This window comes from Lepisma saccharinum, chromosome 13 (assembly GCF_977018435.1).
Source record: "Lepisma saccharinum chromosome 13, izLepSacc3.1, whole genome shotgun sequence".
NCBI classification, from domain to species: domain Eukaryota; kingdom Metazoa; phylum Arthropoda; class Insecta; order Zygentoma; family Lepismatidae; genus Lepisma; species Lepisma saccharinum.
In genome coordinates this window covers 17,101,945-17,127,055 of record NC_139241.1, presented here as the reverse complement: position 1 = coordinate 17,127,055, position 25,111 = coordinate 17,101,945, and the positions used below count along the sequence as shown (strand labels likewise).

At 36.2% G+C, this 25,111-nt stretch overlaps 1 protein-coding gene across 1 annotated transcript in view; it reads right to left on the bottom strand.

The window, feature by feature from the left end:
• Nucleotides 1-25,111, bottom strand: part of LOC145996883 (uncharacterized) — a 97,023-nt gene that overhangs the window by 5,004 nt on the left and 66,908 nt on the right. The window contains exon 3 of the mRNA XM_083133438.1: nt 14,414-14,500. Within this exon, the coding sequence (XP_082989564.1) occupies nt 14,414-14,500 (87 nt within the window). The remainder of the gene's footprint in view (nt 1-14,413; nt 14,501-25,111) is intronic.

Genomic DNA, 25,111 nt, shown 5'->3' with positions numbered 1-25,111 from the left:
TATAGCAATACAGGGTGTCTACTAAGTAATAGCACAAACTGACACAGGTGAAAGTACCCGATAATAGAAGCAAAAAAGTCTGAGTAAACATGGGTCTGCAAACAAGCCAGCTTCGAGATAATTGTGAATGTGTGATTACAAGTCGCTATTGACTTCATTGTTTGTAAACGTCGTCCTAGTTGGTAAAATGCTAATAATGTCTGCGAATGTGTGGTTAGAAGCTGTCATTCATTGTATTTTATAAACACAGAGTGCTTTACTCCTTGCGCGTTCCGAGGTTTGCTCTTTGTTTACAAAACATAACATTTATGAGAGGTAGTGTGGGAATCAAACAGGATGGATAAAGCACTCGGTGATTACAAAATGCAATCAGTGACAGCTTCTAACCAAACATTCGCACACATTATTAGCATTTTACCAACTGGGATGATGTTTACAAACAATGAAGTCAGTGGCGGCTTGTAATCACACATTTGCAATTATCTCGAAAACGGTTCGTTTGGAGACCCATGTTTACTGAGACTTTTTTGCTTCTATTATCATGTACTTCACCTGTGTCAGTTTGCTCTATTACTTTTGACACACCCTGTATACTGAACAAAATAAAAAACGTTACTTGTACAATTATGTTAATGAGGACATTAACAGTATAGTTTAGCTCCTCAAGACAGTAGACACACATGAACTACCAAAAACAATAGAAAGCATTAGCAGTGCAGCTCAGCTACTGAAAACAGTACACACAGTGGAAATCATTAGCTGTACTGAAAAGATTAGGTGTTTCAAAACACCTACTGATCTACTGAAAACAGTAGACAGAATTTTCAGTAGAGTACCAGTCTACAGAGTTAATATATGCCTCAAATTATAATGAAACTTTAGGACACACATTTCATTCATTCGCACTTTCTCTTCCACATCTAATTTTAGTGGTTTACATGAAACTGCATTCTTTTAATTCTGCCTGATACATGTTTAACAATTATATAAATAATATGTACACTAATAAAAATAACATTTGTCTTAGCATTTGCTTCTTATGTTGAGGGTGTAATTTTAATTGAAGCCCATGACCACAGAAACATATAGAGGACATCAAAAGAAACAACATTTCTCAGTAACATTCTTGTGTTTGTACATCTTTTCAATAGTACACATGTTTGAAGTGGTACATTTTGACAGTTTCATGCTGACAATCCAACACATTTGATTATATCCATGGGGTATCTTCTTGATGTGAAATCCCACTTATTATTATCACCATTATTGCAAGGAATGCAAATGTTCTGCGAACATTGTCATACTACCATTCACATTATGTGCTGTAACTAAAGCAAGAAATGCATCCAGTATCCCAACAGAATATTAACTAATTGTGGTAAACCCAGTGGGAAAAGAAAAGAACATATTCAAAAGGTTTGAGTTTAGTTTAAGTCCACTTCATGCACAAGCAGATTAATAAAAACTGGAAATACAGTTCAAAGTAGGATCCAAACCACTTGTGACTCCACTGGATTGAACCTGGCACATCTTGTTACAAGGTGGCAACATTATATTCAAAAGGAAGTTCTTATATTGGATTTTACCACTAACCTCTGTGTCATTTATATGAAAAATAGACATTTGATTAAAAAAAATGAACGAACTGAATATTCCAAAAATAAGTCGACTTTGTATACATCTGTTCACACATATTGGCACACTCGTTTAAGTTCAAGTCCAACTTCGGAGCTGATCATGTGTGGAAATACACCCAAAGTACATGTTCGTAAAAGTGTTTCTTACCACTAAAGTTTTTCACCACATGCTGGGAATTTTATGATTTTCCGAATGAAAGAAAAGTGTTAAGAGGAAGACCTTACATTGAAATTATTGAGGCAAAGGAGTCTCTAATTTTAAATTTGAGAGGCAGGGGGAAAAATATGAAAACAAATGTTCGAATAAGTCACTATCCAATAACTAAACTTTAAAAAGAATGATTCAGTTCCTTTACTTGGGGAAAAGGTCATATTTATTTGAAAGCTAAAGGAAGTGAATGTTGGTTCAATTATTCCCTTATGCAAGCATAACATTAACAGCAACGTTGACATTCACCCATGGGACCCAGTTTCGAATTCTGTTCTGGGCATTGGTCTTTGTTGCAAGCATCCCATCATCAATTTTGTTATATCATAATTTATCATCATCACCGTGATTAGCAAACAGAGGAAGAAAAGAGAGACTAAATAAAAATCAAATTAAATTGAGATTCACGATGTGGATGGGAGAATATAAACAATTCAAAGGAAGAAGAATATATATATCTGTATAATGGCCCGATTAACATGACTTCAGGATCATATTCACTTCTTCCCCTTACATATCGTCGATGTTTTCACGAACTGGCGAATGTGTCATCTCCCCTGCATCACGAACCGGCGAATGTGCAAAATACTGATTTTGAGAAAAACGAAGTTGAAAGTAGACAATTTTGCGTTACTTGCGAATCATTGAAAAATATATTCAACCTAAACTATATTTTGAGATAACAATAAATGCTGTGTGAGAAGGTAGTTCACATGAGAAAGAACACCGTAGAAAGAATTTTAATGAACAATAAATGAACAAAGGATTTAATTGAATCTATTCGTCAGTTCGTGAAAACAAAAAAAATATTTTTGGAATATTTTTAGCTTGATTCGTCATTGTAATTTTCACTAAAACTGCGAATTCTACAGTTCAAGACTAAAACTTTCAACTTATTTATTGGATATTTATACAGAGTTAAATATTAGGCAAATCCTTAATACACTAATCATAACATACACCATAACAGTTTAATACGTAACAGTGAGAAACAGAGAAATTCACACAATACTAGACGTGCCCGCAAATAAATTTCAAGAATAATAAAAGTCAGGAAATAAAATGTAAGGAACAAAATAGTAATACATTGACCAACACTAGTCTGTTATCAAATACAAATTTAATAGATGCAAAATGGTTGTACAATTAGTGAGGTAATCTGACATAAAAGTGTTTATAATCAGGATGAGAAATTACTGGTATTTCTCCTTGACATAATGACAGCAAGTCCTGGTATTTTTTCATAGTCCGTTTTGGCTTTGAAGTAAAAGCCCTTGGTGGTAAATTGTTCTCTTTAGTACTGCATGGATTAGGAAGTGATATACTTGAGTGTGTGTTTAGGGTATGCGATGTGTTTATATATATATTGGGACAACCCTTGCGCACTTGAATTTGCATGATTTTTGTCCAGTCCACGGGTTGACCTCATTTGTTGTTCTAACTTTTAGGATACGTAAGTACTGCGAATATTGTTTCCAATCTAAGACGTCTTTAGTATGCAACTCATGAACAGCATATGGTTGTTTCTTTCTTGCCATCCTGATTACCGGGATGAGTTGGGCAGGGATAAAGATATCTTCACTCTGTCGAAGTGCGTTTTCAATTGTACTGTGAATAGCATCATCTTCACTTTGTCCGTGACTCATTTCGAAGAAGAAAACATGTATGGTGTTGATGTTTTGTGCTTCATTGTTTAAAGAAATAAACGAACATAGAAGGCAGGATACTGTTTTTGTTCTGAGATGCACATCCATCGGCGAAGAACGCTACCTGTTTCACACCTTGTTCATCTTTCATCAACAGAAACTTCGGACCTCTTTTCGCTAATCCTCCGTGTCAAACGTAGCAATGACCGCTTTTACTAGCTAATTCATAAATTGTAAAATTGTAGGCTGATATTTTTCTTTTGTAATGCAGTTCAGTTCATTTGCTCTGTGGTCGATTTATGACTTGCTCCATGTCAAAGCAAGCAGCCACGAACTCCTGTGGATTTTTAATTTGCACCTTTAATTTCCCTCACCTTCTGTTTTTCCTGTACGTGCCTGTTATATTTTTTAATCAAGTCAGAATGATTAGATAAACAATTAGCTGATTTCAATGAGTTGTACGTCTTACACAAACCACAAAGATCTTTTTTGGAGAAAGAAATTTAACATTTTTTTCTTACTTTTACCTTTTCGGAAACCCTTCGCTTTACTGGAGTAACATCCTCCTTTTGAGAACCATCTACTTTAAAATCTGTGTGGCTTGATCCCGGAGGGTTGTTGTTCTCTTGTACACTAACACGTCTGTTGTGCTCGGCGCAATCCAATATGAAGTGATTGTAACAAACCAAATCCTGACACGTTACGCATGCAGCAAATGTTTCTTCTTCACAATACAGCGTGAACATTCCTCGGTGAGGAATGTACGGACGATTCATTATCACTGGAAGATATAAGAAAATCAGGATCCTTGTCCTCATCATCCGCTAACATTTCTGAAGAACTGTCAACGTCACTAACTACTGCACTCGAGTCATTGATCACACCACCTGAGCTCTTCTTTGGCACTGACAGAGGAAGTTCATCACCTGTATCACCACTTTCAGAATCTTCTTCCATCCCGATCACAACACCTTCATAATAAATTTTCTCAGGATCCCACCACATTTTTTACTTTCGCTCCATATTGCAACTTCTTCATTCCATGGGGGAGTGTAAGTTCTTGGCTTCTAACGATGTTAGTACTGCCATCAGTCCACTTCACAAGCATGTCCTTATTCATATTTTCTAAATAATTACACAACGAGCCACACCGCTAGAAGGCTATTCTTCAAAATAATATCAAAGAAATATGGCATTTCTTTTATAAACCATTCGAAAGAATTTAGTTGCGAGAAGTGAACCAGATGATTGCCAATTTCACTGAAAGTCTCAAAATGTAGACTGTACACTGCTTCAATAGAAACACAAACAACTGTGCCTTACATGTTTTCTGATATCTTACAAATGGGTTATATTTCTTATGAAAACAAAAGAAATATAAAACGTTTTATTACAGCGGCATCTCTTAGGCAAAATGTAGTCGAACTGACACATTCTGAATGGATTGTAAAATGATATCATGTTTTTTCTCCACGAAGCGGCGAATTTCATATTCGTCAGTTCGTGAAATTATCACAATACTAGTTTTCATATTCGTCAAGACGTTGTCCATCTTTATCTCCTAAGCAATATTTAATAGAAACTTTAAACTTTGTGAGAGCAAAGTACAAGTTGTTCCAACATATACAGCGTCAAAAACTCAAAATGTCAAATTTTGCACATTCGCCGGTTCGTGATGCAGGGGAGTTGACATATTCGCCAGTTCGTGAAAACATCGACGATATGCATGCTGTTTTTCTAGCATGTCATTGAACACAAGTGTAGGATAATAAAGCTCACAAAATTAGTACAGGCTGAATGAATGCCTTTCTTAGATTCCTGAATAATGATTCTTCTTTGTAAAATCAATAACTCAAAAATAGTTTCAAAATATAATAACATATGGGCTTTAGCTAAGATTCATCGCCACATGCCAAAATCTGCTATGTTGACGGAAGCTGGAGCACAAACACCAACCTTTCACAAAAGAATGACATCAAATGATCTTCATTAATTTACACAGCATGCAGTGACTACAGTAAATATAGGGTTACAGAGCAAGGGAAAGACAAAACAAAACAAGGAACTGCAGACTGAATGAGTACTATTATTTTTTTAATATTTATTAATTCTCTTGGTTTTACTTAATGTTGTTAGTTTGGACAGTTGGTCACTAGAAATAAACAACTTCTAAATAGATTACAATTGATTTTCTGCATGTGAGAATTGAATCGGAAACCTTGTTTGATGTGTGCAAGTGCAATTATTCTCCTTGTTCACTATGAACAGTGGGGTGAGAGAGGAAGTTTTTACTAAATATTTTGCAAATCGACGATAATATTTATATTGAAGGTTGATATTTCTATGTTTTGATCAATTTTGTCAAGTTATCTAATGCTGAATTATCTATACCAGCATAATTCTGCTCTTCAAGTGATGGACAGAAAATTCACTGATATTTTTCAAACTTGTAAAAATTCACATTTAACATTTTTTTGAAATGCAACTCTGTCACAGCTTCATTTTCAGTTAAAGATAATTATAACCTGGGTTGTCAATACATTTAACATGAAGAAATGGGTGTGGGTATTTGAGAGGGATGGTAACACTTCTTCTGGATGCGATGCTGAAGTGCACACCAATATAGCACAACCACCACCACTGTCCTGAAGAAGAGTTACTTGAAACGACACACCAAATCTGAACTAGGGTGTTTCAGTCTTCTGCTCTGTACAGAGAAGTATAGTCGGTATCTTTTGGATAAAGAGTTTTACCTTACCTTAATATGCAATCATCAGAATCTAATGTAACTGAATCATTTAAAGAACTGGAAGCTAGCTTGTTCGTTATCTCTTGCAGTTCATTGCGAAATTCAGTAAAGGATCTGGTAATGTTCTAGCAGACTTATGTTAAAGACAATTTTCAAAATCCAAGCTGATTTTTTTGCACCTTAATAATAATGTGAGGTTTACTAATGGCATATTGGATATACCTGTATTGTGTTAGCACAGGAGCAATACAATAATCAGGTATTTCTGTCTATTATTGAATGTCTGAATATTGCGAATGTAACTACTACGCAAGTTGTATGCAAACCTTATCTAAGAATAGCATGAAAAGCATGGATGGTGAACACATATTATTTAAGGTGAGACTGGTTGAATGCAGTCACTTCAGAATGCCACTGACTGTTGATAAGATGCTGCCTCCTTATCATACTTTCACTTGAAACATGTACACAACTGAAAAATAAACAATCATGACTGCTATGATGAAAGAACAAAAATTTTCAGAATACCAAATATCTATTGAGGGGCTGTAGCTTTGAAATGAGTTTTCATAAACAAAGTTGTTGTTGTATGTCCCATATATGCTCTGAATGTTGGTCAGATTCGTCGGGCATGACTCTGTGCCATATTGCCTGCTGAATACTATGTTATTGTACGTCCATCTGCACAAACTTTTCACGAGAACTGCTTGAAGTTTGGTTTGTGTGGATTTTGAATACACTACAAGATTTGCACAAACATTTTATTATTATTCACAATCCACACCACTTGACAGCCAGATAGTTGCTTTGGAATATGATATGTACTCTTTGCAACACTTCATTTGTCTGCCTTTAAAAAATTCAAAGTTCTGAATTCGTAAATTTGGCAACATAGCACTTCAGAGCCACCAAATCGTATCCAACCTGTGAATATTTTTCATTCTTTCACATTCCATGAAGTAAGAAACCCTAAACCAGTAACATAACACACAATTAAACAAAAATCGTAAATTTTAAACAAAAATCGTAAATTTGAAATATGAATGTTGATATAGGAATTTATGTGTCGTTTGAAACACTGAACTGGTTCTCCACCACCTGGAGAGAATTGACATCACATTTGAATGCAATGAGGCAAATTTCTCTCGATTTTAGGTGAAACTACAGTAATGTTACCTTGCACAATACCGGACAATTCTACAAAGTGCATATTTTTCTTGATCTTTGGCGAAAAAAGTTTTGGAACTTCGGCACTATGTTCTTTCAACTGAGATTAACTTGTTTGACAGAGTTTCACGTTACGAATCTCCTGGAGCAGTTGGTTAGATGGTCGTCTTGTTATACATTTTTGTGAAGAATTTAACGTCGTAGGTTAAAACCCCACCCTCTCCTGATTTTTTATTATTGTTATTTACAGAGTATGAAGTGTTGTAATAAAGAAGATTATATTAAATCATGTAAATATTTATGCGATGCATATCTCGGGGGAATGTTTCTGCTCATCTTCTTGATTTTTCAGTGATTGGCAGGATTTTTGGCAAGACCTCTCTTTTCATTCAGCTGTCATAAATATATGTTCTTAAACAGGATGTTGTAATCAAGATGTCCCAGGTTTGATATCTGGTGGAGGCTCATTGCACAGTGGTCCGGATTTCTGTTTAAACTTTAGGTCCAGTCCCGATTAGCCCTTCTGTGCATAGACTTAAAGCAACAATACAAGCACAAACAAACACACACACACACAAACACAAATACGATGTTCTTTGTTTGTGCTCTCCACTGCGGATTTAAAATATACGTCGCATTTTCCATGATACAACCACAAATTTTATCTATGTTCAACGTTTGAATCTACCTACCCCAGACTTTACATCACATGTTTCTGCACATTCCAAGTTACCTTTCCCTTAATATGATTAAAATATTCATCCAGAAATACTGGATGTAAATTGCTTGTAAGATTAAATATTATGACCAGGGCTCAGAAGTTAATGACCTAAATATGCCCTATAGAATGACCAAAAAATGCTAAAAAATTATTAAAAATTATTTTTGCTGTGAAAATGAAATCAAGTTTCATTCATAAAAGAATAGTCGAGTAATTCTACAAAGCCCGTTGTTTGGTGATTGAAACTACTGAAAAAAAGGGGGAAAAGAGCAGTTAAGTGCTAATGTAGTTCACTTTATGTTTATTTCAAGGTTACATAAAATTTACCTCAAGGTTTTTCTTTATAAATCATTCATCTCCTTTCAGAGTGGGCCTTCTACGATACTGTAGCATCCAGAAATACAGTTCTGTTTCGTGTACATCAGAGTGTAATTTATTTTAATATTGCCAAACATTTCAGTTAAGAATAATATTGTGCTTTTCCATTGGCCGTATTTTCGACTCATGGTGAATTTGCTAAAAGGACCATGTCAAGAAATCTAAAATAAAGAAAAATACAACAAAAAGTGTCAAAAATACTGAAAAATAATCTAATAGGAAAAAATTGCAAAATAAAAAGTGTTTTCTGGTTCTAACTGAAGGGAAATGGACATGATATCAGGTTTAGCATTGTTTTGAAGGGTCAGAAAAAAAAATGATTGTTCATCACCTTCCAGACTCTTAATAACTAATTACGACCATTGAAAAAGTTGGGAGGGAAGGAGGCAGCTTACCTAAATTTTCATTGCTTAGGGATTGTATTGTTCTACATTTCCACTTTATAATACGGAAGAAAATCAGGTTCATGTTTCGAAAATGACTTGCAGTTTTCCACCACGAAAATAGGTTTTTCATAGTTTGAAGTTCATTAGGATTCATTTGCAAGATTTTCTATTGTTTTAATTTCACACACATTTTATATTTCATACAATGAATATCCCTTTCCTCTCTCTCTTCCTACAGTCTTTGGAAAAAAACTGAAGTTTTTTGGCAACGTGGGTCTGGTTCAACTGAATCCTTTTCGCTTCCCTGTTCCTACTTTCAACAAACAAGAAAAATCTTCAGAACTAAACGATTGCTTGTTCAAAACACGGCAATTACATACAATTTACCAAATGTGACAAACATCAACAGAAATGTTCGTCATTCTTCCCTTTCGGTGTTTCTCGATTTTTGCTGAATTTGTTTCCACTTAAAAATTGCAATGAGGAAATTGAATTGGCTTCTTCAAACTGGTAGCTAATGTAAACATGAGTTACCTGGAGAAGAGGTAGCATGCTTGATCCTCATGAGGGAGGTCATAGGTTCAAGTCTCCACCTAGGCAAGATTTTTTTCAGGAGTGTATCGTTGGTTAAAAGTTTATCCACCATGCTAAGAATATAACATTGGTATCTGTGTTTCACGAGGTGAAAGGAAATAGTAAGAGGAAGTTATTTCGATAGTAGGAGGAAATCACATGCCACGTGGAATGCACAGAATTAAATTACGTAGAGCTAAGTCTGTGGTGGTGTTTCTAATATTGTGAAGTTAGTAGAGAAAATTTTTTTTACACCTGATACTCGTACTTTCTGTTGAAATAAGGCAAATATTTTGGATACAAAGCAGTGGCGAAATTATGATCATTCTCAGATTTTGATTCTTTTGTTGGTCACTCACTATATAAATAGTTATTAGTAGTTTTTTATTGCAATAACCATATCCTTAGCCTATGTTAATTGGCGATTTAATATTAGTTTTAGATGCATCGAAAGATGGAGGCAAGGAGATTATCAACAGTCATTAAGAAGGAACGGACATAAAATTACCAATCTTAGCATTTTGAACTCATTAAACTCTCTCCATCATTACAATAATGCACTACATCACAGCTTAACATAATTGTATGTGTGTGTGTTAGTATATCGAAATAACCAATATTTTAGGTGTCAGTGAACAACATAGACAATACGTAACTTAAGTAACATTACATGCAGCATCCGCAATACATATGTGTGAATTAATATTGATGTGTGTGTTAACACAACTTACGAAGAATCTAAAAGATAAAGCTTTAACATTAAATCCTAGTAATCAATAGCTTCTAAGGGGGAAAATGTGCAGAAAGGATGTCCCTCAAAGTGTCCATCGGATTCATTTTTCAAATGTTCTAAAATCAGCGGTCTCTGTTCAGCTAAAAAAGGGAGAAGGTAGGATTTGAACCAGCGACGTTTTATGTATGATGAAAAATAAGGATATCAGCACCTAACCAACTGCTCTGCATTAACTTACTGACACCATGCACTTAAAAACATGTTGACATTGATGAAAACATCCACTTTCCAATTTTTCAAGCACATTTTCTGGACAAGTCATGAAAAATATAATTTTCTGAGAACTGTTCGATATTATGCAAGGTATTGTAAATAAAATGTTGCATAAACTCCTCATAAATTTGCTTCTTTCTGCTCAAACTTGATGGCGATTTCCTTCAGGTGGAGAAAAAATTTTATTCTGCATTTCAAACCCAGTCGAGCAAGCAGAATCATAAAAATTCCTCAAATTCTTTTATCCAATTTATTATTTCTGTTTGCGTATTATAATAACGGGTTATAGTTTTCAAGTTCATGGAATGTGCGAAATTAAAAACCTCTCACTGCAGCATTTTTCGCTCGAAGTTGGCTATTCTTAGCTGGCTCTGAAGTGCAATGTTGCTAAGTTTACGAGTTCGGGACTTAGAATTATTTTCAGGCGGTCAAATAAGATGTTGCGAAGAGTACAAAACACAGTAATGTCATCAACTAATTTCCTATCAAAAGTGGAAAAACAAGAAAGCAGCATTCAGTTGACGATATACATACTTAAGAAAACCAAATTTTTCGAAATATTAGAAAATATTCAGCATGTACCAGTAATCTCAAAAATTCCAGTCATTAATAACTCAAAATCGGTCATGGGCAAGGTGTTTAACGTTACCATTAACTTAAAAATTTTTGAAACTCTCTGATAAATATCTGTAGATTTAAACAATGAAGTGAGTTTACTTGAAAAACTGGCAGAATCATGATAAACCCTGAGAGTTCATTGTGGTATATCCACGCACCAACAACACTGAAAATGGGTATTAGTTAGGGATTGCAAAATCTAGACATTTTACTATCAGGAATCTAAAGACTGATATTAGAAAATGTATTTCTTGGAGGAAAACTGGACTTTGAAGTCAATCTGGATTTCAGAGAGGTTTATAATAATTTTCCCACATTTTTTTCTGATAGAATTTACAAACAAAACTCTTAAATGTACTTTATTTTAACTTTGGCCTTATTCATGGCTTGTTTATGTAATCTAAGGCATGTTCAGTATGGTCTTGTTTGTACAACAGTGTACATTCAAATTCAAACAAACCCAACATATCATTTATACATTGAAAACTGGGAGCAAGGTGTGCAAGGATAGTATAATTTTCTCTGTAAACAAGGCTTATCATTAAGAGGGCATAATGTGGGTTAAAAGTGAGGGGCAACTGCCCCACCGCTAGCCGCTGCCGCTGATCAGTAGTTCTGACACAAGTATCCCTCCTCTCTTCATTTGTTTTTCTTCCACTTTGGCTCATTGAAATGATGAGGATGTCTGATGATATAATGAACGATCAATCACAAAGAACACCAATGCCAGGATTCAACCCCAGGCCCCCTGGAATCCTTATGCACTTTACTCACCCTGCTATGGAGTTCAGCAGCAATGCACAAGAACGAGAAACATCATCAATATGTTCATGTTATTTTCTGGTGTCTGGCAAATACACACATCAATGCTTGTGAGTGAGAGTCCTTGCCAACAAGTTGTGGTGTCTGTTTATAGATGTCAATCACATGTTATTGATCTGGCGATTCAGTTCTTTATATTGTATTGTTTGTGTAGATAAACATGGAAAGGCATTTCCCCATAAGCATTATGAATGTATGTTTTGAATGTTTACCACATGTTTAGCACTGACAATACTGATGATTCAAATATGATAACATTTTAAAATCAGAACATTGAGAATATTGTGTGTAATTGCAATGTAAATTATTATAATATTTCCTTTTGTTGCTCTGCTATGAATTGTATTTGCTTTGATGTACAATTTTAATGGTTTGTCAGTTTTTCAGACAAATGCTCAAAAATGCATATATTATAGGATATAATTGCTATTTATTTGTTGAAAGTTGAACTTAAGTATTGATAGTTTGAGGCATGAAAATAGGACTATAACTTCACTTCACTATCAGAATTTTTTAATTCATGTGCTTATGATTGAGTGATATAAATGTTTCATTTATGTACTTCTTTTTCTTGTACTTTATGAGAATGTACATCTTTGAAGACATAAAATATTTACTTCAACATAGTTTAGTGTTATGCTGCAAGTTTATCGTGGATAGATACATAAAAAAGATAGTTGAGAATGAAATGGAAACTATCAACCTTTCATCCACTAGTGACCATCTCTCCAGCCTTAAACAAGAGCCTTTGTAATCATCAGACATAGGGCACAATTGCACTTCACTCTTCAAAACACTGCTCAAAAGCACAGGAAAAAATTGAAATAATTTCAACTAAAATTGCTCTAACAAAGAGGCAACTCACACTGGTTAAGCCATTATCCCAATTTATCCAAAAAGCAGGTAGTTTTATTTTCAAATCCAGATTTTTAAATTTTCGAACTGTTCTTAGCAATCTCTATTATCAATGGGCCATTTCATCTGCAAAGAGTATCTAGTCTTGGTACAAGATGTTCATGGAGATGAGCAGTATTCCTTACATTGAGAGAAGTGGAAGACCCCAAAAACACTGAGCAAGACATTGACTGAGTTGATGTATTTCAAGATGACTATGAAAGTCAATTTGGAGAACACTCGGAGCTAACGTATGGCACAAAAGAGTGTTCAGAGTATGTTGAATTAGAAACGTTATCTGCATCCAGATCAAATTCATTTGGAGCTACATCACCAAAATCAAGAGCTTAATCTTGGCCGTAGACTTGTTGCTCAGGATTGAAGAAGATCTGAAATTAATAAATTATTGAGGTTGCTTTCTCACATGAGTCCTCTTTTACTTCACTGGGAAGTTAAAGAACAAAATATATAAACAATGTGACAGAAAATATTCATATGCCGTGCCAAATGATAGATGGCCAAGTTTTATTGCATGGTGTGATATGATCTTTGATCAGAGTCAGTGGACAGTTAATAGCCAAGAGCCATTTTCAAATTCAGATGTGTGTCTCGATATGTTAAAAAATTTATTGATTTCACATACAGCATGCATATTCACTTTGCAGTAATACAGTGCCCATGCTGTTAGGAATTTGAATTTAAAAGTCAGATGGATTTGTCATGCATACTGTACACATAATCCAACACCTGTTCCCTCCCCCATTCACCTTTCATTTCATTCTTTTGGATTTCTTATTGAGGAATTTTGTAAAGGATAAAATGTATGCAAGGAATTTGCTCAACTGTCCTGACCCATTGTCAAAAGGGCTGCAAAGAAAAGAGAAGCTAGCTACAGACCAGATAGAGGTTGTATCTGTTGTCTGTCTGCATGGTAGTGCTGTTAACATAGGCTGGAAGTTGAGGCTGTCACATTTAGGTACTAGCAGCAATATATAAAATTTCACATTTGTTTCCTATATGTCAAGTTTTTTTATTCACAATAATTATTTTAATATAAATGGAACAAAAGCTGGACACAAAATATTTTGATTTGCTTTGTGTCGGCAATACCATTGAATTCCATTTTTTTCAAAAAAGATCGTATTGTACCATATATCAACTTCACAGTATTATACAATTTCCCCACTTCTCATGTAACTTTGCTATTAAAATTATCCATTTCTGTTATCCAACACATATCAAGGGAAGCCACCAGAGATACTTTGACATTCCAGGTTGACAGCCCTCCAACTGAAAAACTGAAGCAAAGAATTATAGAGGCGGTTTGCAGTATTATTCAAAACAGCCCATGAAAAACAATCAGAGAACTTCAATATGAACTAGATAGCCTGCAGGCAACCAAAGGAATGCATGTTGGAGTGGAGATATTAGATGTTACAAATTTTCAGTTGCAAAATAAATCACAAATAACCCAAAGTTGCTTCCTTCAAAATTTTTCCTGTAATTTCAACTTTAATCCTTCAAAGATTTCTGAAACACACTCTCTTACTTATATTTAAAATAGGCCTATTTAGAATATTACATTATAATAATTATACTGTTTGTTACCTGGTATAGTCTTCTTCATCTTTCACTGACGTGTTCAAATCTTTCCCATCACACTTAATTTCTCTGCTGTCAGCTGACACATTTTCACTGAAATTATGCAAAATAATAATATATTAATTGAATATGTTGGTTATCAATGAAGGGATAAAAAAAAATATTCTCAAGGTTACTGAGAATATAAACGAGGGACATACTGAAATTGATGATCAATAATTAAAAAAAAAAGCAGAATCCATCAATACTGTCTCCAATTGAGACCTTTGTAAAAGCAACAGGACTATACTAAGTCCAAAAATTGATGAGGAAACTATCGGCATCGAGTAATTACTACTTCACTAGCGACTATATTTTATTCTATCACTCTCATTAATTAAATAATTAATGTCTTGATAACTCATTTATTCAGTGAGTGAACGTTAATTATCATAACTACTATTTCTATTACAAGGTTCATAACTTCTGAACACTATTAATAAACATTATTCAATTTAAAGTACTCGAGTACTTAACACACAATAGTAAGTAAAGTTTTAACGTGGCAAGGAAGTACATAAAGTGTACACGCAGAAGGAAAATACAAGGGTGGCACTAACATCCTAATTGAACGAGCAGTTCCAAAAGGAGATTCTCGTTGAAAGCTAAAATTGATACTTTTACACTGCACAGTAACTTTAATCAAGAGAAGGAATAAAGAAAAGGAAAATAAAATAGTAAACAGTGTCTCATAAATTAACCGAAGAAGCTCAATACAGTGCGTGGGGAATGATCGCTCATATTGTTTATGGGTGAGAGGAATATTTATTAATTCTCATGAACAATTGAAAATACCTCTAGTAGCATATAACTCGATAAAAACAGTGTAAGGAACCCCCCCCAAAGAAAAAAAGAAAAGGGGCTCGTGTACAAAAAGGAACATGAAGACTACACATCAATTCCCGAGGGTGTACATATCTCTCAAGTGAGTGGAAGTTATAAGAGGTCAATTCTATGCAGATATATGGAAGATGACTTATGGACCTGGACCCTAAAGGAGTAGTACAAGGTACAATTATTTACATATTAAATGGCACCTAAGTTCGGAGAGACCATATATGTAGTGTAAGTCATAAATATAAGTAACGTAAGTATTAAATGTAAGGTGTGAAAAGGAAACATAATGTATGTATTTTCGTGTCGTGTATTAGAAGGCTGAATCTGGAAAGTCTTCACCGTTTTTGCCGGAAGCAGTAAAGAGTCGAGAAATGCTGCTGTGAGTCGAGGAACAGACGGATCCGGGTTGGAAAATTAACTTACTTCACGCTCCTCCTGACTCATACACAGGGCAATTCAGCCAAAAACTAATAAGTTTCAACACTTATGGATTTCAATATAGATGCTTGAATTTCGAAATGGAGGACATCTACTACGTAGGCTGCAAGATACAGATGCGTATTGACACATCGAATTACCTATTTAATCCAGTTATGCCATTTAACGTAAAGCTCAGAATCAAAACTTCCTCATTCGAGCTATAGTGACATGCAAGACTTAGAAATGTAAGTTGGAAACACACATAGAACAAAATAACCAAATGCAAAAATACGACGTCGCAAGCACGAAGTACTATCCCGAAAGGTAACTGAATGAGACAATCGAGGATGTTGGACGATAGAGGAACATAGAAAAATCTCTTTTTCCTAAGATGGACGGAAACGATACCATCAGCTTTGGGCAGCCAGTCCACTAGTATGGGATGCTAGTCACAAAAAGGGTTGAAAAACCATATCAGTAAACGTGTCAGCCGTAATAAAACTAGTGTTAGAAAGAGTGTACAAGAATTACATAATATAAGATACTTGCCCAAAAGAGAGAAAATGGTCAACACAGTAAAGAATTACTGTCGAAGAATAACTAACAAAATCAGATCAGATATCGTAAACACAAAATCAGTGACGAAATAACACATCATGAATCAACAGGTACAACTGGTACCATAGCACAAACCGCCTATATAGGCCAAAATTCCGCTAAGGAAGCCTAAAAACACATGTAGGTGAATGTAACAACCCAAGATACTACACTTTACCAAAACTGAGTACAGGAACGAAAAATACTATGCAACAATAGCAAATCATGCATTATCATCTGACCAAGAAAAGACACTCTGCTTAATCCAACTAAGCAACAAAAATGACCAAGAATGGCACGGGATTCGAACCGCCGCTCTCATAATAGCGACCTAAAAAAGTACTGTCTTGTATATAAAACACAAAACACATGTGTTGACGCACACATCAATAATACTTAATTACCCCAAATGTGCACGACAGGCGAACTTAGGTGCTTGGAAAGTGAAATAATTACGCATTCCTCTGTGAATGCCTTAAAGACGCTGCTTATCAGCGGTACTCTACTCAACTAAACAGTAGTGATGATTAAACGTGGCCCTCCTGGCGGCACACACAGAAATTGCTCCCGATTGAGCACAACATGCACACGGTATATGAACTAACACTATTGCCATCTCTAGGCAACGAGAACTAGGCGATTTTTCCTCAAACACCCAACTACTGCTCCCTGAGCCTATTAAAGTTGCAACAACGTCGATTGGAGTACTTCTTAACCACAAATAACAAAAAATCCTCTGCATCACAATATGCAGGAAACACTGCTGCTCCTACGGCACTACGTGCACAAGAATCTCTAGAAAAAGCACTGTAATCGCTTTTCAAACACACCTTCAGTTCAAAAATCACTGCAGTTAGTAACACTAGGATGTGTTACTACAAAACCGAAGTGAAAGAAGACGTAAACTTGTGAAGAATAATAACACACACAGACCACACACAGGGTGACCAAAGATTCATACCTTGCAGTGTAAAATATTAAATGCCGGCCGTGAGTAAATACCCAGAATTGGGACAAGAAAATAAAATAGTACATTTTAACTGGGTCAAATGCTAAAAATTACACATATAATTAATTGTATAAGGGACTTAAAATTATTACATAAATATTGCCTAGTGTGAATCATAAATTTTGCACTTCTATCAGTGAACATAGAAAATTGGGTCATCTAATCGACCGAGTATGTGTAAAATAACAATTACAATTCCAGCGCAAGTAATGCGGCAAACCAATCAATGTTAAAAAAAAAAATTGGGCAATATTTAACAATGCAGGCACATTAGAAGGAAGAAAGGAGAGATTTGTCTTTCACCAGCTTAGAAGAGAAAATTTTTAAAAAATAGCAAAATGACATGATGCCAACTTGGTGGGCAATGAAATCATCCGTACAGGGTACCAACAACATTGGGTACATTCAATCACAACATAGACAACGTCTTATGTATTAAAGAGTTTCAATGTTACAATAATGTTAATGTGTAAATAAAGTGTAAGTAAGCATGTAAATGAGGGAGCATATTATGGGTACGTAAGTTCCTACAGTGGGAAACACCTACATATTAATAAACGACGTGGAACCAAGAAGAAAATTTGCATGCTACCTAGCCAAGACACGCAAAGTGAAGGAGACAGCCATAATGAGGCAGGATGAAGACGTTTCCAACCACTATCGGGAAAGTACAACAATGTAGCATCGACGATACGCCACCGGCCCTAACCGGCGCGCTCGATACAAAAATTATGCCATTTTCAGAAAAAAGATACCGACAGCTAAAAAAGGGGAAATCATGGTGCACTGACTGGGCCTGAACTGGTGCGGACCAAAAATACAAAATACCCCAAAATCAAGTTACCAGGATCCGTGTGTGTGAGGATCACCTGACAAAAGATGTCGCAGGGACAAAAGAGAGATCTTGACGATGAAATTTTCCAATGACAAGGTACGTCCACTGTCAAAAGCAAGGCCACACATTTTTAATGAGATTAACGTCCAGGAATACGGTAAATACCATAAACATAAGCATTAGAGATTAGAGGAAACACAACATCCATGACAGGACTAAACTCCCGTAAACAAGAACATAGGGAAAAAATAATGACTTCTCTCCACACAAAGGCAGAAAAAAGCAACCTAATGAGTGCAAGAAACTGCATAACTGCAGACAAATTGACTTCGCAGCCAAACAAGGATTGGGTGGCACACCACCGGGCCGCAACCAGTGTGCACCGTTCTATACAGAACCGTACATAAAAGAGAAACATACTCCTAATAATCTCAACAAATTCCGCCTCCAGGGCCCAGCTGAAGCACGGAGTAACCCAGAAATAGCCAGGAAAAGTAATGAGTTTAAACAAGTAATCGAACTATATTTTAAAAATATGGAGCAAGGCAATGATAAGAAAGGCAAGGAAAAAAATCAAATACTCAAGCCAAATCCCTACGAGGAAGAAGTGATACAACATCTGACACAATTTTACTCCAGTAATTTAGGTGCTTTGTATAAACATATGAGTTGCGTCAAAGGACTAGTTTATCACTGTTCAAAAGACTCGGACAGCGACAAGATTAAAATCCGAAGGCAACCCGCCATGGGCCCGATCCACTTGGGCCACAAGAAAATGGCTCGCATAGTTGTATCAAAAAGGATCAACACAATGCGGGGTCCATTCATTCTAAGAGAAAGAGATCGGAAAGTTTTAAACATCACCACTGGCACAGTGGCCAGACAAAAGGCAAAACCCGAACAACACAGGGTAGTATTCAAACATAAAGTAGTCTCTAAAGAAAACAACAGAATACTGGAAAGGAGAAAGCACATCTCAATCCTAAAAGGGGCGGAAAACATTAAAGGAGAGGATAATTGATGGTAATGCGCAAAACAAAATGGCCAACATTGGCAGGCGTCACGAACAAAGTGTACTTTTAATATGCCATTAAAGTAAGGTAAGACACAATTATGTGGTTGATTAAGTAAGTACAATAAGTAGGTTGATTAATTAAGTGATTGATTTACACAATTATGTAAATAACGCAGTACAATAATAGACGTAAAATAAGGATCCTTAAAATATAAAAGAAAGCTGGTGTAAGACAATTCCCTCGGCAGCTCGGGAAATAGAAATAAACCTTAGAGTAACATAATACCGTACATTAAAAAAAAAGGAAAGGGTATAAAACCAAGAAAAACCACCATCTCAGAAGGTTGGGGCTACAGGATACTCAGCCTCACATGATGCTTGTGAAGAGGAAAGCAATCGAAGTTGAACTGTGCGGAGTTCTCTCAGGAGTTGGCAGTCATCGCCATTCCACTGGAAAGGTGTTGGCAGGGGGTGGGTATCGCTCTAAGAATGGAAGGGATATCACTCGAAACATTCGAGCGAAGGAAATGGGAGGTAACCAATTAGAAAGAAATAACGAGCTACACAATGCTCTCGAAGTGGAGTTATCAGCGGGCACTTCCTGTATACCAAGGGCGAGTGGTGAGGAAGGAGATAATAAGCATTTCCTACCACAACATAAGCATCAGCAAGCAAGCAAGCAGCTTTTCAGCTTCAAGATCAAGAAATTTTTGCCTTCGTCAATTCAGACGACCATACAATATAAAACTTCACATAAAATAAAACAATACCCAAGGGGGAAAACAAGACAAAAGAGGGGAATAAAGGGGATTTCATATATTCAACATATATGGGGTTAGTTTGTTAGTTTTGGTAGTAATCAAACAAAAATTCATACCTGTACGAAAAAGGAACCCAGGATAACAAATAAAATGGAATAGAGGCAATATGCAAAGTAAAGTAGTGCTGAAACAATATAGAAAAAAAGTGAGTCAAAATTTGGAAGATATTATCGACACTCCAGATATAAATGATGATTGGGGAAAAATCAAAGAAGCCATTCTGAAAACAGTAAATGATGTAATACAAACACAAGATCGTAAACCAAGGAATTGGTGGGATAATTAATGCAAAATGGTAATGTGTCAGAAAAATGTTGCAAGCCAAAAATGTCTACAAAGACAAACTAGGGCAAACTGAGAAGATTATGAGAATAAAAGAAGAATTGCTAACAATGTATGCAAAAAGAAGAAAAAAGAATAGCTAAATAACAAGATTAAAGAGATTGGGGAATTGCATAATAGAAGAAATGACTACAGAATTTTTTTAAGGCTGTAAAATTGCATGTAGGGAACTACACTGATGCAACTCCAGCATGTAAAAATGCATTGGGAGAACTAATATCTGAAATAGAAAAAGTACTACTCCATTGAAAAAAGAGATTTTTCAGGATTTACTCAATTGTGAGAACTTTTTGTGTGAAGATGAATTACATGAGACACCAGAGGAAACACACTGAAATACCTGTTCCAATATATGATGAGGTAAATAATAAAATCCTTAAAAATGAATAAGTATTATTGGTTAGCAGTTATCGAAATAGACAAAAATTTACAATTGACTCTTAATTAAAAATAGGACATAATAAGTGCTTATAAACATGATAAAATCAGAAAAAGCATGTTCTATGTTAAGTTCAAGGGAATAAAAGTGAAGATGGTTGCCAAATTTCTTAAGACATTGTCCAAATGATCTTACAGGTTAATGAAATTTTCTGGGGAGGGGGAGGAAAACCTATTTACTTTTCTAATTCCAAAGGGTATCCTCTCTAAATCACTAACCTTGCTGCCTACACCTGATTTTGATGCTAGGAATAATGAAAGTAATGGCCGCTCTAACACACACATGAACGTGCTGTGAAAAAATGACATCTCCCATGGACAACTGGCATTGTTTAAATGGCATGCACAAGCAAAACAACACAACATAATAAAATACTTAGTTTCCTGTACTTTCCATGTTGTTAAAATTCATTGTTTCTGTACTGTATCAATGTGCCCAAATTCTTCAAGAACACAACATGGTGGCTACTCTAATACCGCTATAAAATTCAAGTCTGGTTCCCAGTTTCCAAGGCAAACTTTCTAGAAATTCAAGAGTACAAGCAGATGTTTTCTCGTTTTCAACTGTTTATATTACTGCCTCTCACCACCCACACATATAGAGTAGAGGCGGCGAAAGTGGAATGGTCGGCAAAAGTGGAATACCATGATATTTACAACTACATACGTCTACCATCTACCGGGGTAGTTTAGAACCATCAGACAGTATGTACAGATGGCAGCACTGAAGCAACCCCCGCCATCCACTGTGAATGTTTGCTGACAGAGCACAAAAAGCTGTTTTGGAGGGAGCGGACTTTTTTTCGTTACCGTCGTTTTGTACACACAAAGCAAACACAAGGTAAGATTTCTGCAAGTGTTCTATGTGACATTGTTCACCAATGTCGTAGCTAAATAAGCATTGTCAATTAGGTGTCCTGGAAGTTTCCGTTATTATCTAATTTAAGATTAAAAAAGAAAAGTAGTTAGCGGGTAATGTGGAATAGGTGAGGGTGGTTAATGTGGAATACTATTCCATATTACCCTCGCTTTTTCAGGTCTTGATACAATTTGTTAAAATCACATTTTTATAGTTTTATGACTTCCTGCATGCAGTTATAAGGTACAGCTAAATGGCAGAGAATGTTTATCATGTTGTGGGGGGGGGGGGTTCAAGACACCCTCAAAATTTCTGCAACTTGTTAATGAGAACATTTTTGGCAAATATTCCCTCGACATTGATCTTATTATGCGGCAGCCATTCCTTCTTCAGCCCTTATTACTGTTCTTATTACAAAATTAGATTTTCCCAAACCCTTGCAGAAAAAAAAAAATGAAATTGTGCCCATGTTAAGATAGAATATTACTGTAAATGTATTATGACAAAAATCCTACATTTCATCTGCATATTTAATGCTCAAAATGGTCTCTTTATATTTTGCAGATTCACAGACCCTCCCAGAATGCCGAAAGGAGGAGTACAGCAGAAGAAGTGGGACCCAGAGAAAATGACGCAGGCAGTGACAGCAGTCAGGCAAAAAGAAATGGGATTTCTGCGTGCCAGCAAAACATATGATGTTCCACGGACCACATTATTTCGATTAGTTAGAGAACATTCTGACAAATCTGCAGATGACGCTGCAAGAATATGTGTAGGTCGAAAGCCAATCTTCTCCCAAGCCATGGAAAATGATCTTGTCAGTTATGTCTTAGAAATGGAATCTCGTTACTATGGACTCACAAAACGTGACATTTGTTCAGTTGCTTATCAATTAGCTGTTCGAAATAATGTGAAGCACCCGTTCTCTGTGGTAAGAGAATGTGCTGGTAAAGACTGGTTTAGATTGTTTATGCAAAGACATAAAGATGTAGTGACTCTTCGAAATCCCACTGGAACCTCATTTGCGAGAGTAAATGGCTTCAGTCGCGAAAACGTGGTTAAATTTTTCAACAACTTGGAAGATGCCTACAAGAAGTTCAATTTCCCCCCTGACCGTGTGTATAACGTAGATGAGAGTGGACTTACTGTGGTGCAAACCAAACAGGACAAAATCATTGCATTAAAGGGGAAAATACAGGTGGGTACTCTGACATCCGCTGAGCGAGGATCACTAATAACTGTAGTAACATGTATGAGTGCGGGTGGTTCATTTGTCCCTCCCATGTTAATTTTTCCAAGGAAAAATGAAAATGTTCAACTGATGAAATATGCACCTCCAGGTTCCATCGCAGCGTACCATCCCTCAGGCTGGATTCAACTCTCAATATTCACTAACTGGTTTCGTCACTTCATCAGTCAAGTGAAGCCAAGCAAAGATGACCCAGTACTCCTCATACTTGATGGCCACTACAGCCACACCAGGAATATTGAGGTTATTGACCTAGCTCGGGAAAAATCTGTTGTTATAATTTCTTTGCCACCACACTCGACAATAAGCTACAACCTCTTGATAGAACATTCTTGGGCCCTCTGAAGAAATATTACAACGAGGAGTTGAGATTGTTTCTCCGTAACCATGGGAGAAGAGCAACTCATTTTGACGTAGGAGAACTCTTTTCCAGAGCTTACCTACGTGCTCAGTCGGGCGAGATTGCTGTTAATGGATTCAAATGCACAGGGATTCATCCCCTGAATCCAAATGTTCTTAGGGACAGTGATTTCATTGGAGCTACCAACACAGCCAGTAATGACGTCTCTCTACCTCCTGATAGTGTTAATCCCACAACCATCCACATCTTCGCCAACTGAAAATCCCACACCGCCTGTACAGGAAACAACTTCACCAAGTGAAAAGTTTACAAATGCTGTCTACACTCGCCGATCAACTCAACCCAACCATGCAGTAACACCATGGGATATATCTCCAGTTCCAACTACAAGTAATGCACAATCCAAGAGGGGAAGCAGAACCACTTCGTCAACTGTACTCACAGGAATACCTTATAAACATTCTCTACAACACTCTCTTCATGAATCAGAAAAGAAGAAGTCAAAGAAAAGCAACTCGTGCAAGAGATGTATCTTCAAAGAATCAAATCAGTGTGAAGGGAAAGGAAAAGATGAAATGGCAAAATCCAGAACGAAGTGTGGCAAGAAGCAGGAAGACATTGCAAACACAACAAGTGAATCGACCATTGAAAGTGATGGAATCACCTCTGATCATTGTAGTGTGATTGGTGAAAGTGTAGGTCCGAGGAACCCAGACACTGAGTGCTTGTTCTGTGGAGAGAATTGGTCAACTGATGTTCCAGGCAGTAAGTGGATCCAGTGTATATTGTGTGAATTCTGGGCCCATGACCTCTGTAGTGCATCAGAGGGAGATGTGTTTATTTGCGATTTTTGCAAGTTAATTTGTAGTTTTTCTTTTAACTGCATGACGAATGTCGAATTAACGTAAATGAACAGAACAATAAGGCTAAGTGTCAAAGTTGTGTAATCTCTAATTCTGAGGATAATGTGGAATACTGTATTCCACATTACCCCCCACTTTCATTTTGTTGACATTTCGCACTTTATTCACTAATGTTTTTTTCTTCAAAAGCACATTAATTATTTCAAATATTCTGAGTGGTTTTTTTGAAAAAGGAATGTGTATTGTATTTTTTTGTTGAATTTTCATATCAAAATGTGCACAAATAAAGTAATTATAGTTAAAACAAAAACGGTATTCCACATTTGCCGCCTCTACTCTACACACAAATGAATAAACAATATAAAGGATCTGGGTGATTCCAATGTATCAAAAAATTCTAATTCAATAAAATGGTATATACGAGGGGCATTCAGTATGCTCTAATACTCACCCCCTTCCTCCTCATGTAGAATCATAATTTTAACATGTGTAGAAAGTAGACATCTTGTGATGACTTTATGCCGAAATGCAAGATGTTTTACCACGTACTTCTTTCTTGACCAGTGTTGGCAGTAGAGCATCTGTAAGAACGTGGTGAAAATGGAAAGTATTTAGGTTCGTGCTGTCCTCAAGTACTTGTAATTGAAAAACCTACAGCCAAAGGAAATTCATGAGGACTTGGTACCAACATTAGGGCAGTCTGCTCCATCATATCCCACCGATGCGAGATGGTGCCGTGAGTTCAGCTGTGGCAGACAGTCATGCGAAGATGCCCATGCAGGTGGGTCACCAGTAACAGTGACCACCAAGGAAAACATTGAGATCCTTGACATGGTTATGACAGATGGACGAGTCACCATCAGGTATTTAGCAGAGAGTACAGGGTTATCAACCGGCACAGTTCATAACATCTTAACCGATCATTTGTGTAAGAAGAAAGTTTCGGCACGATGGGTCCCACGAAACCTGAATGCTGTTCAGAAGAGAAGCAGAGTGGCATGTTCAAGGAAACTTTTGGA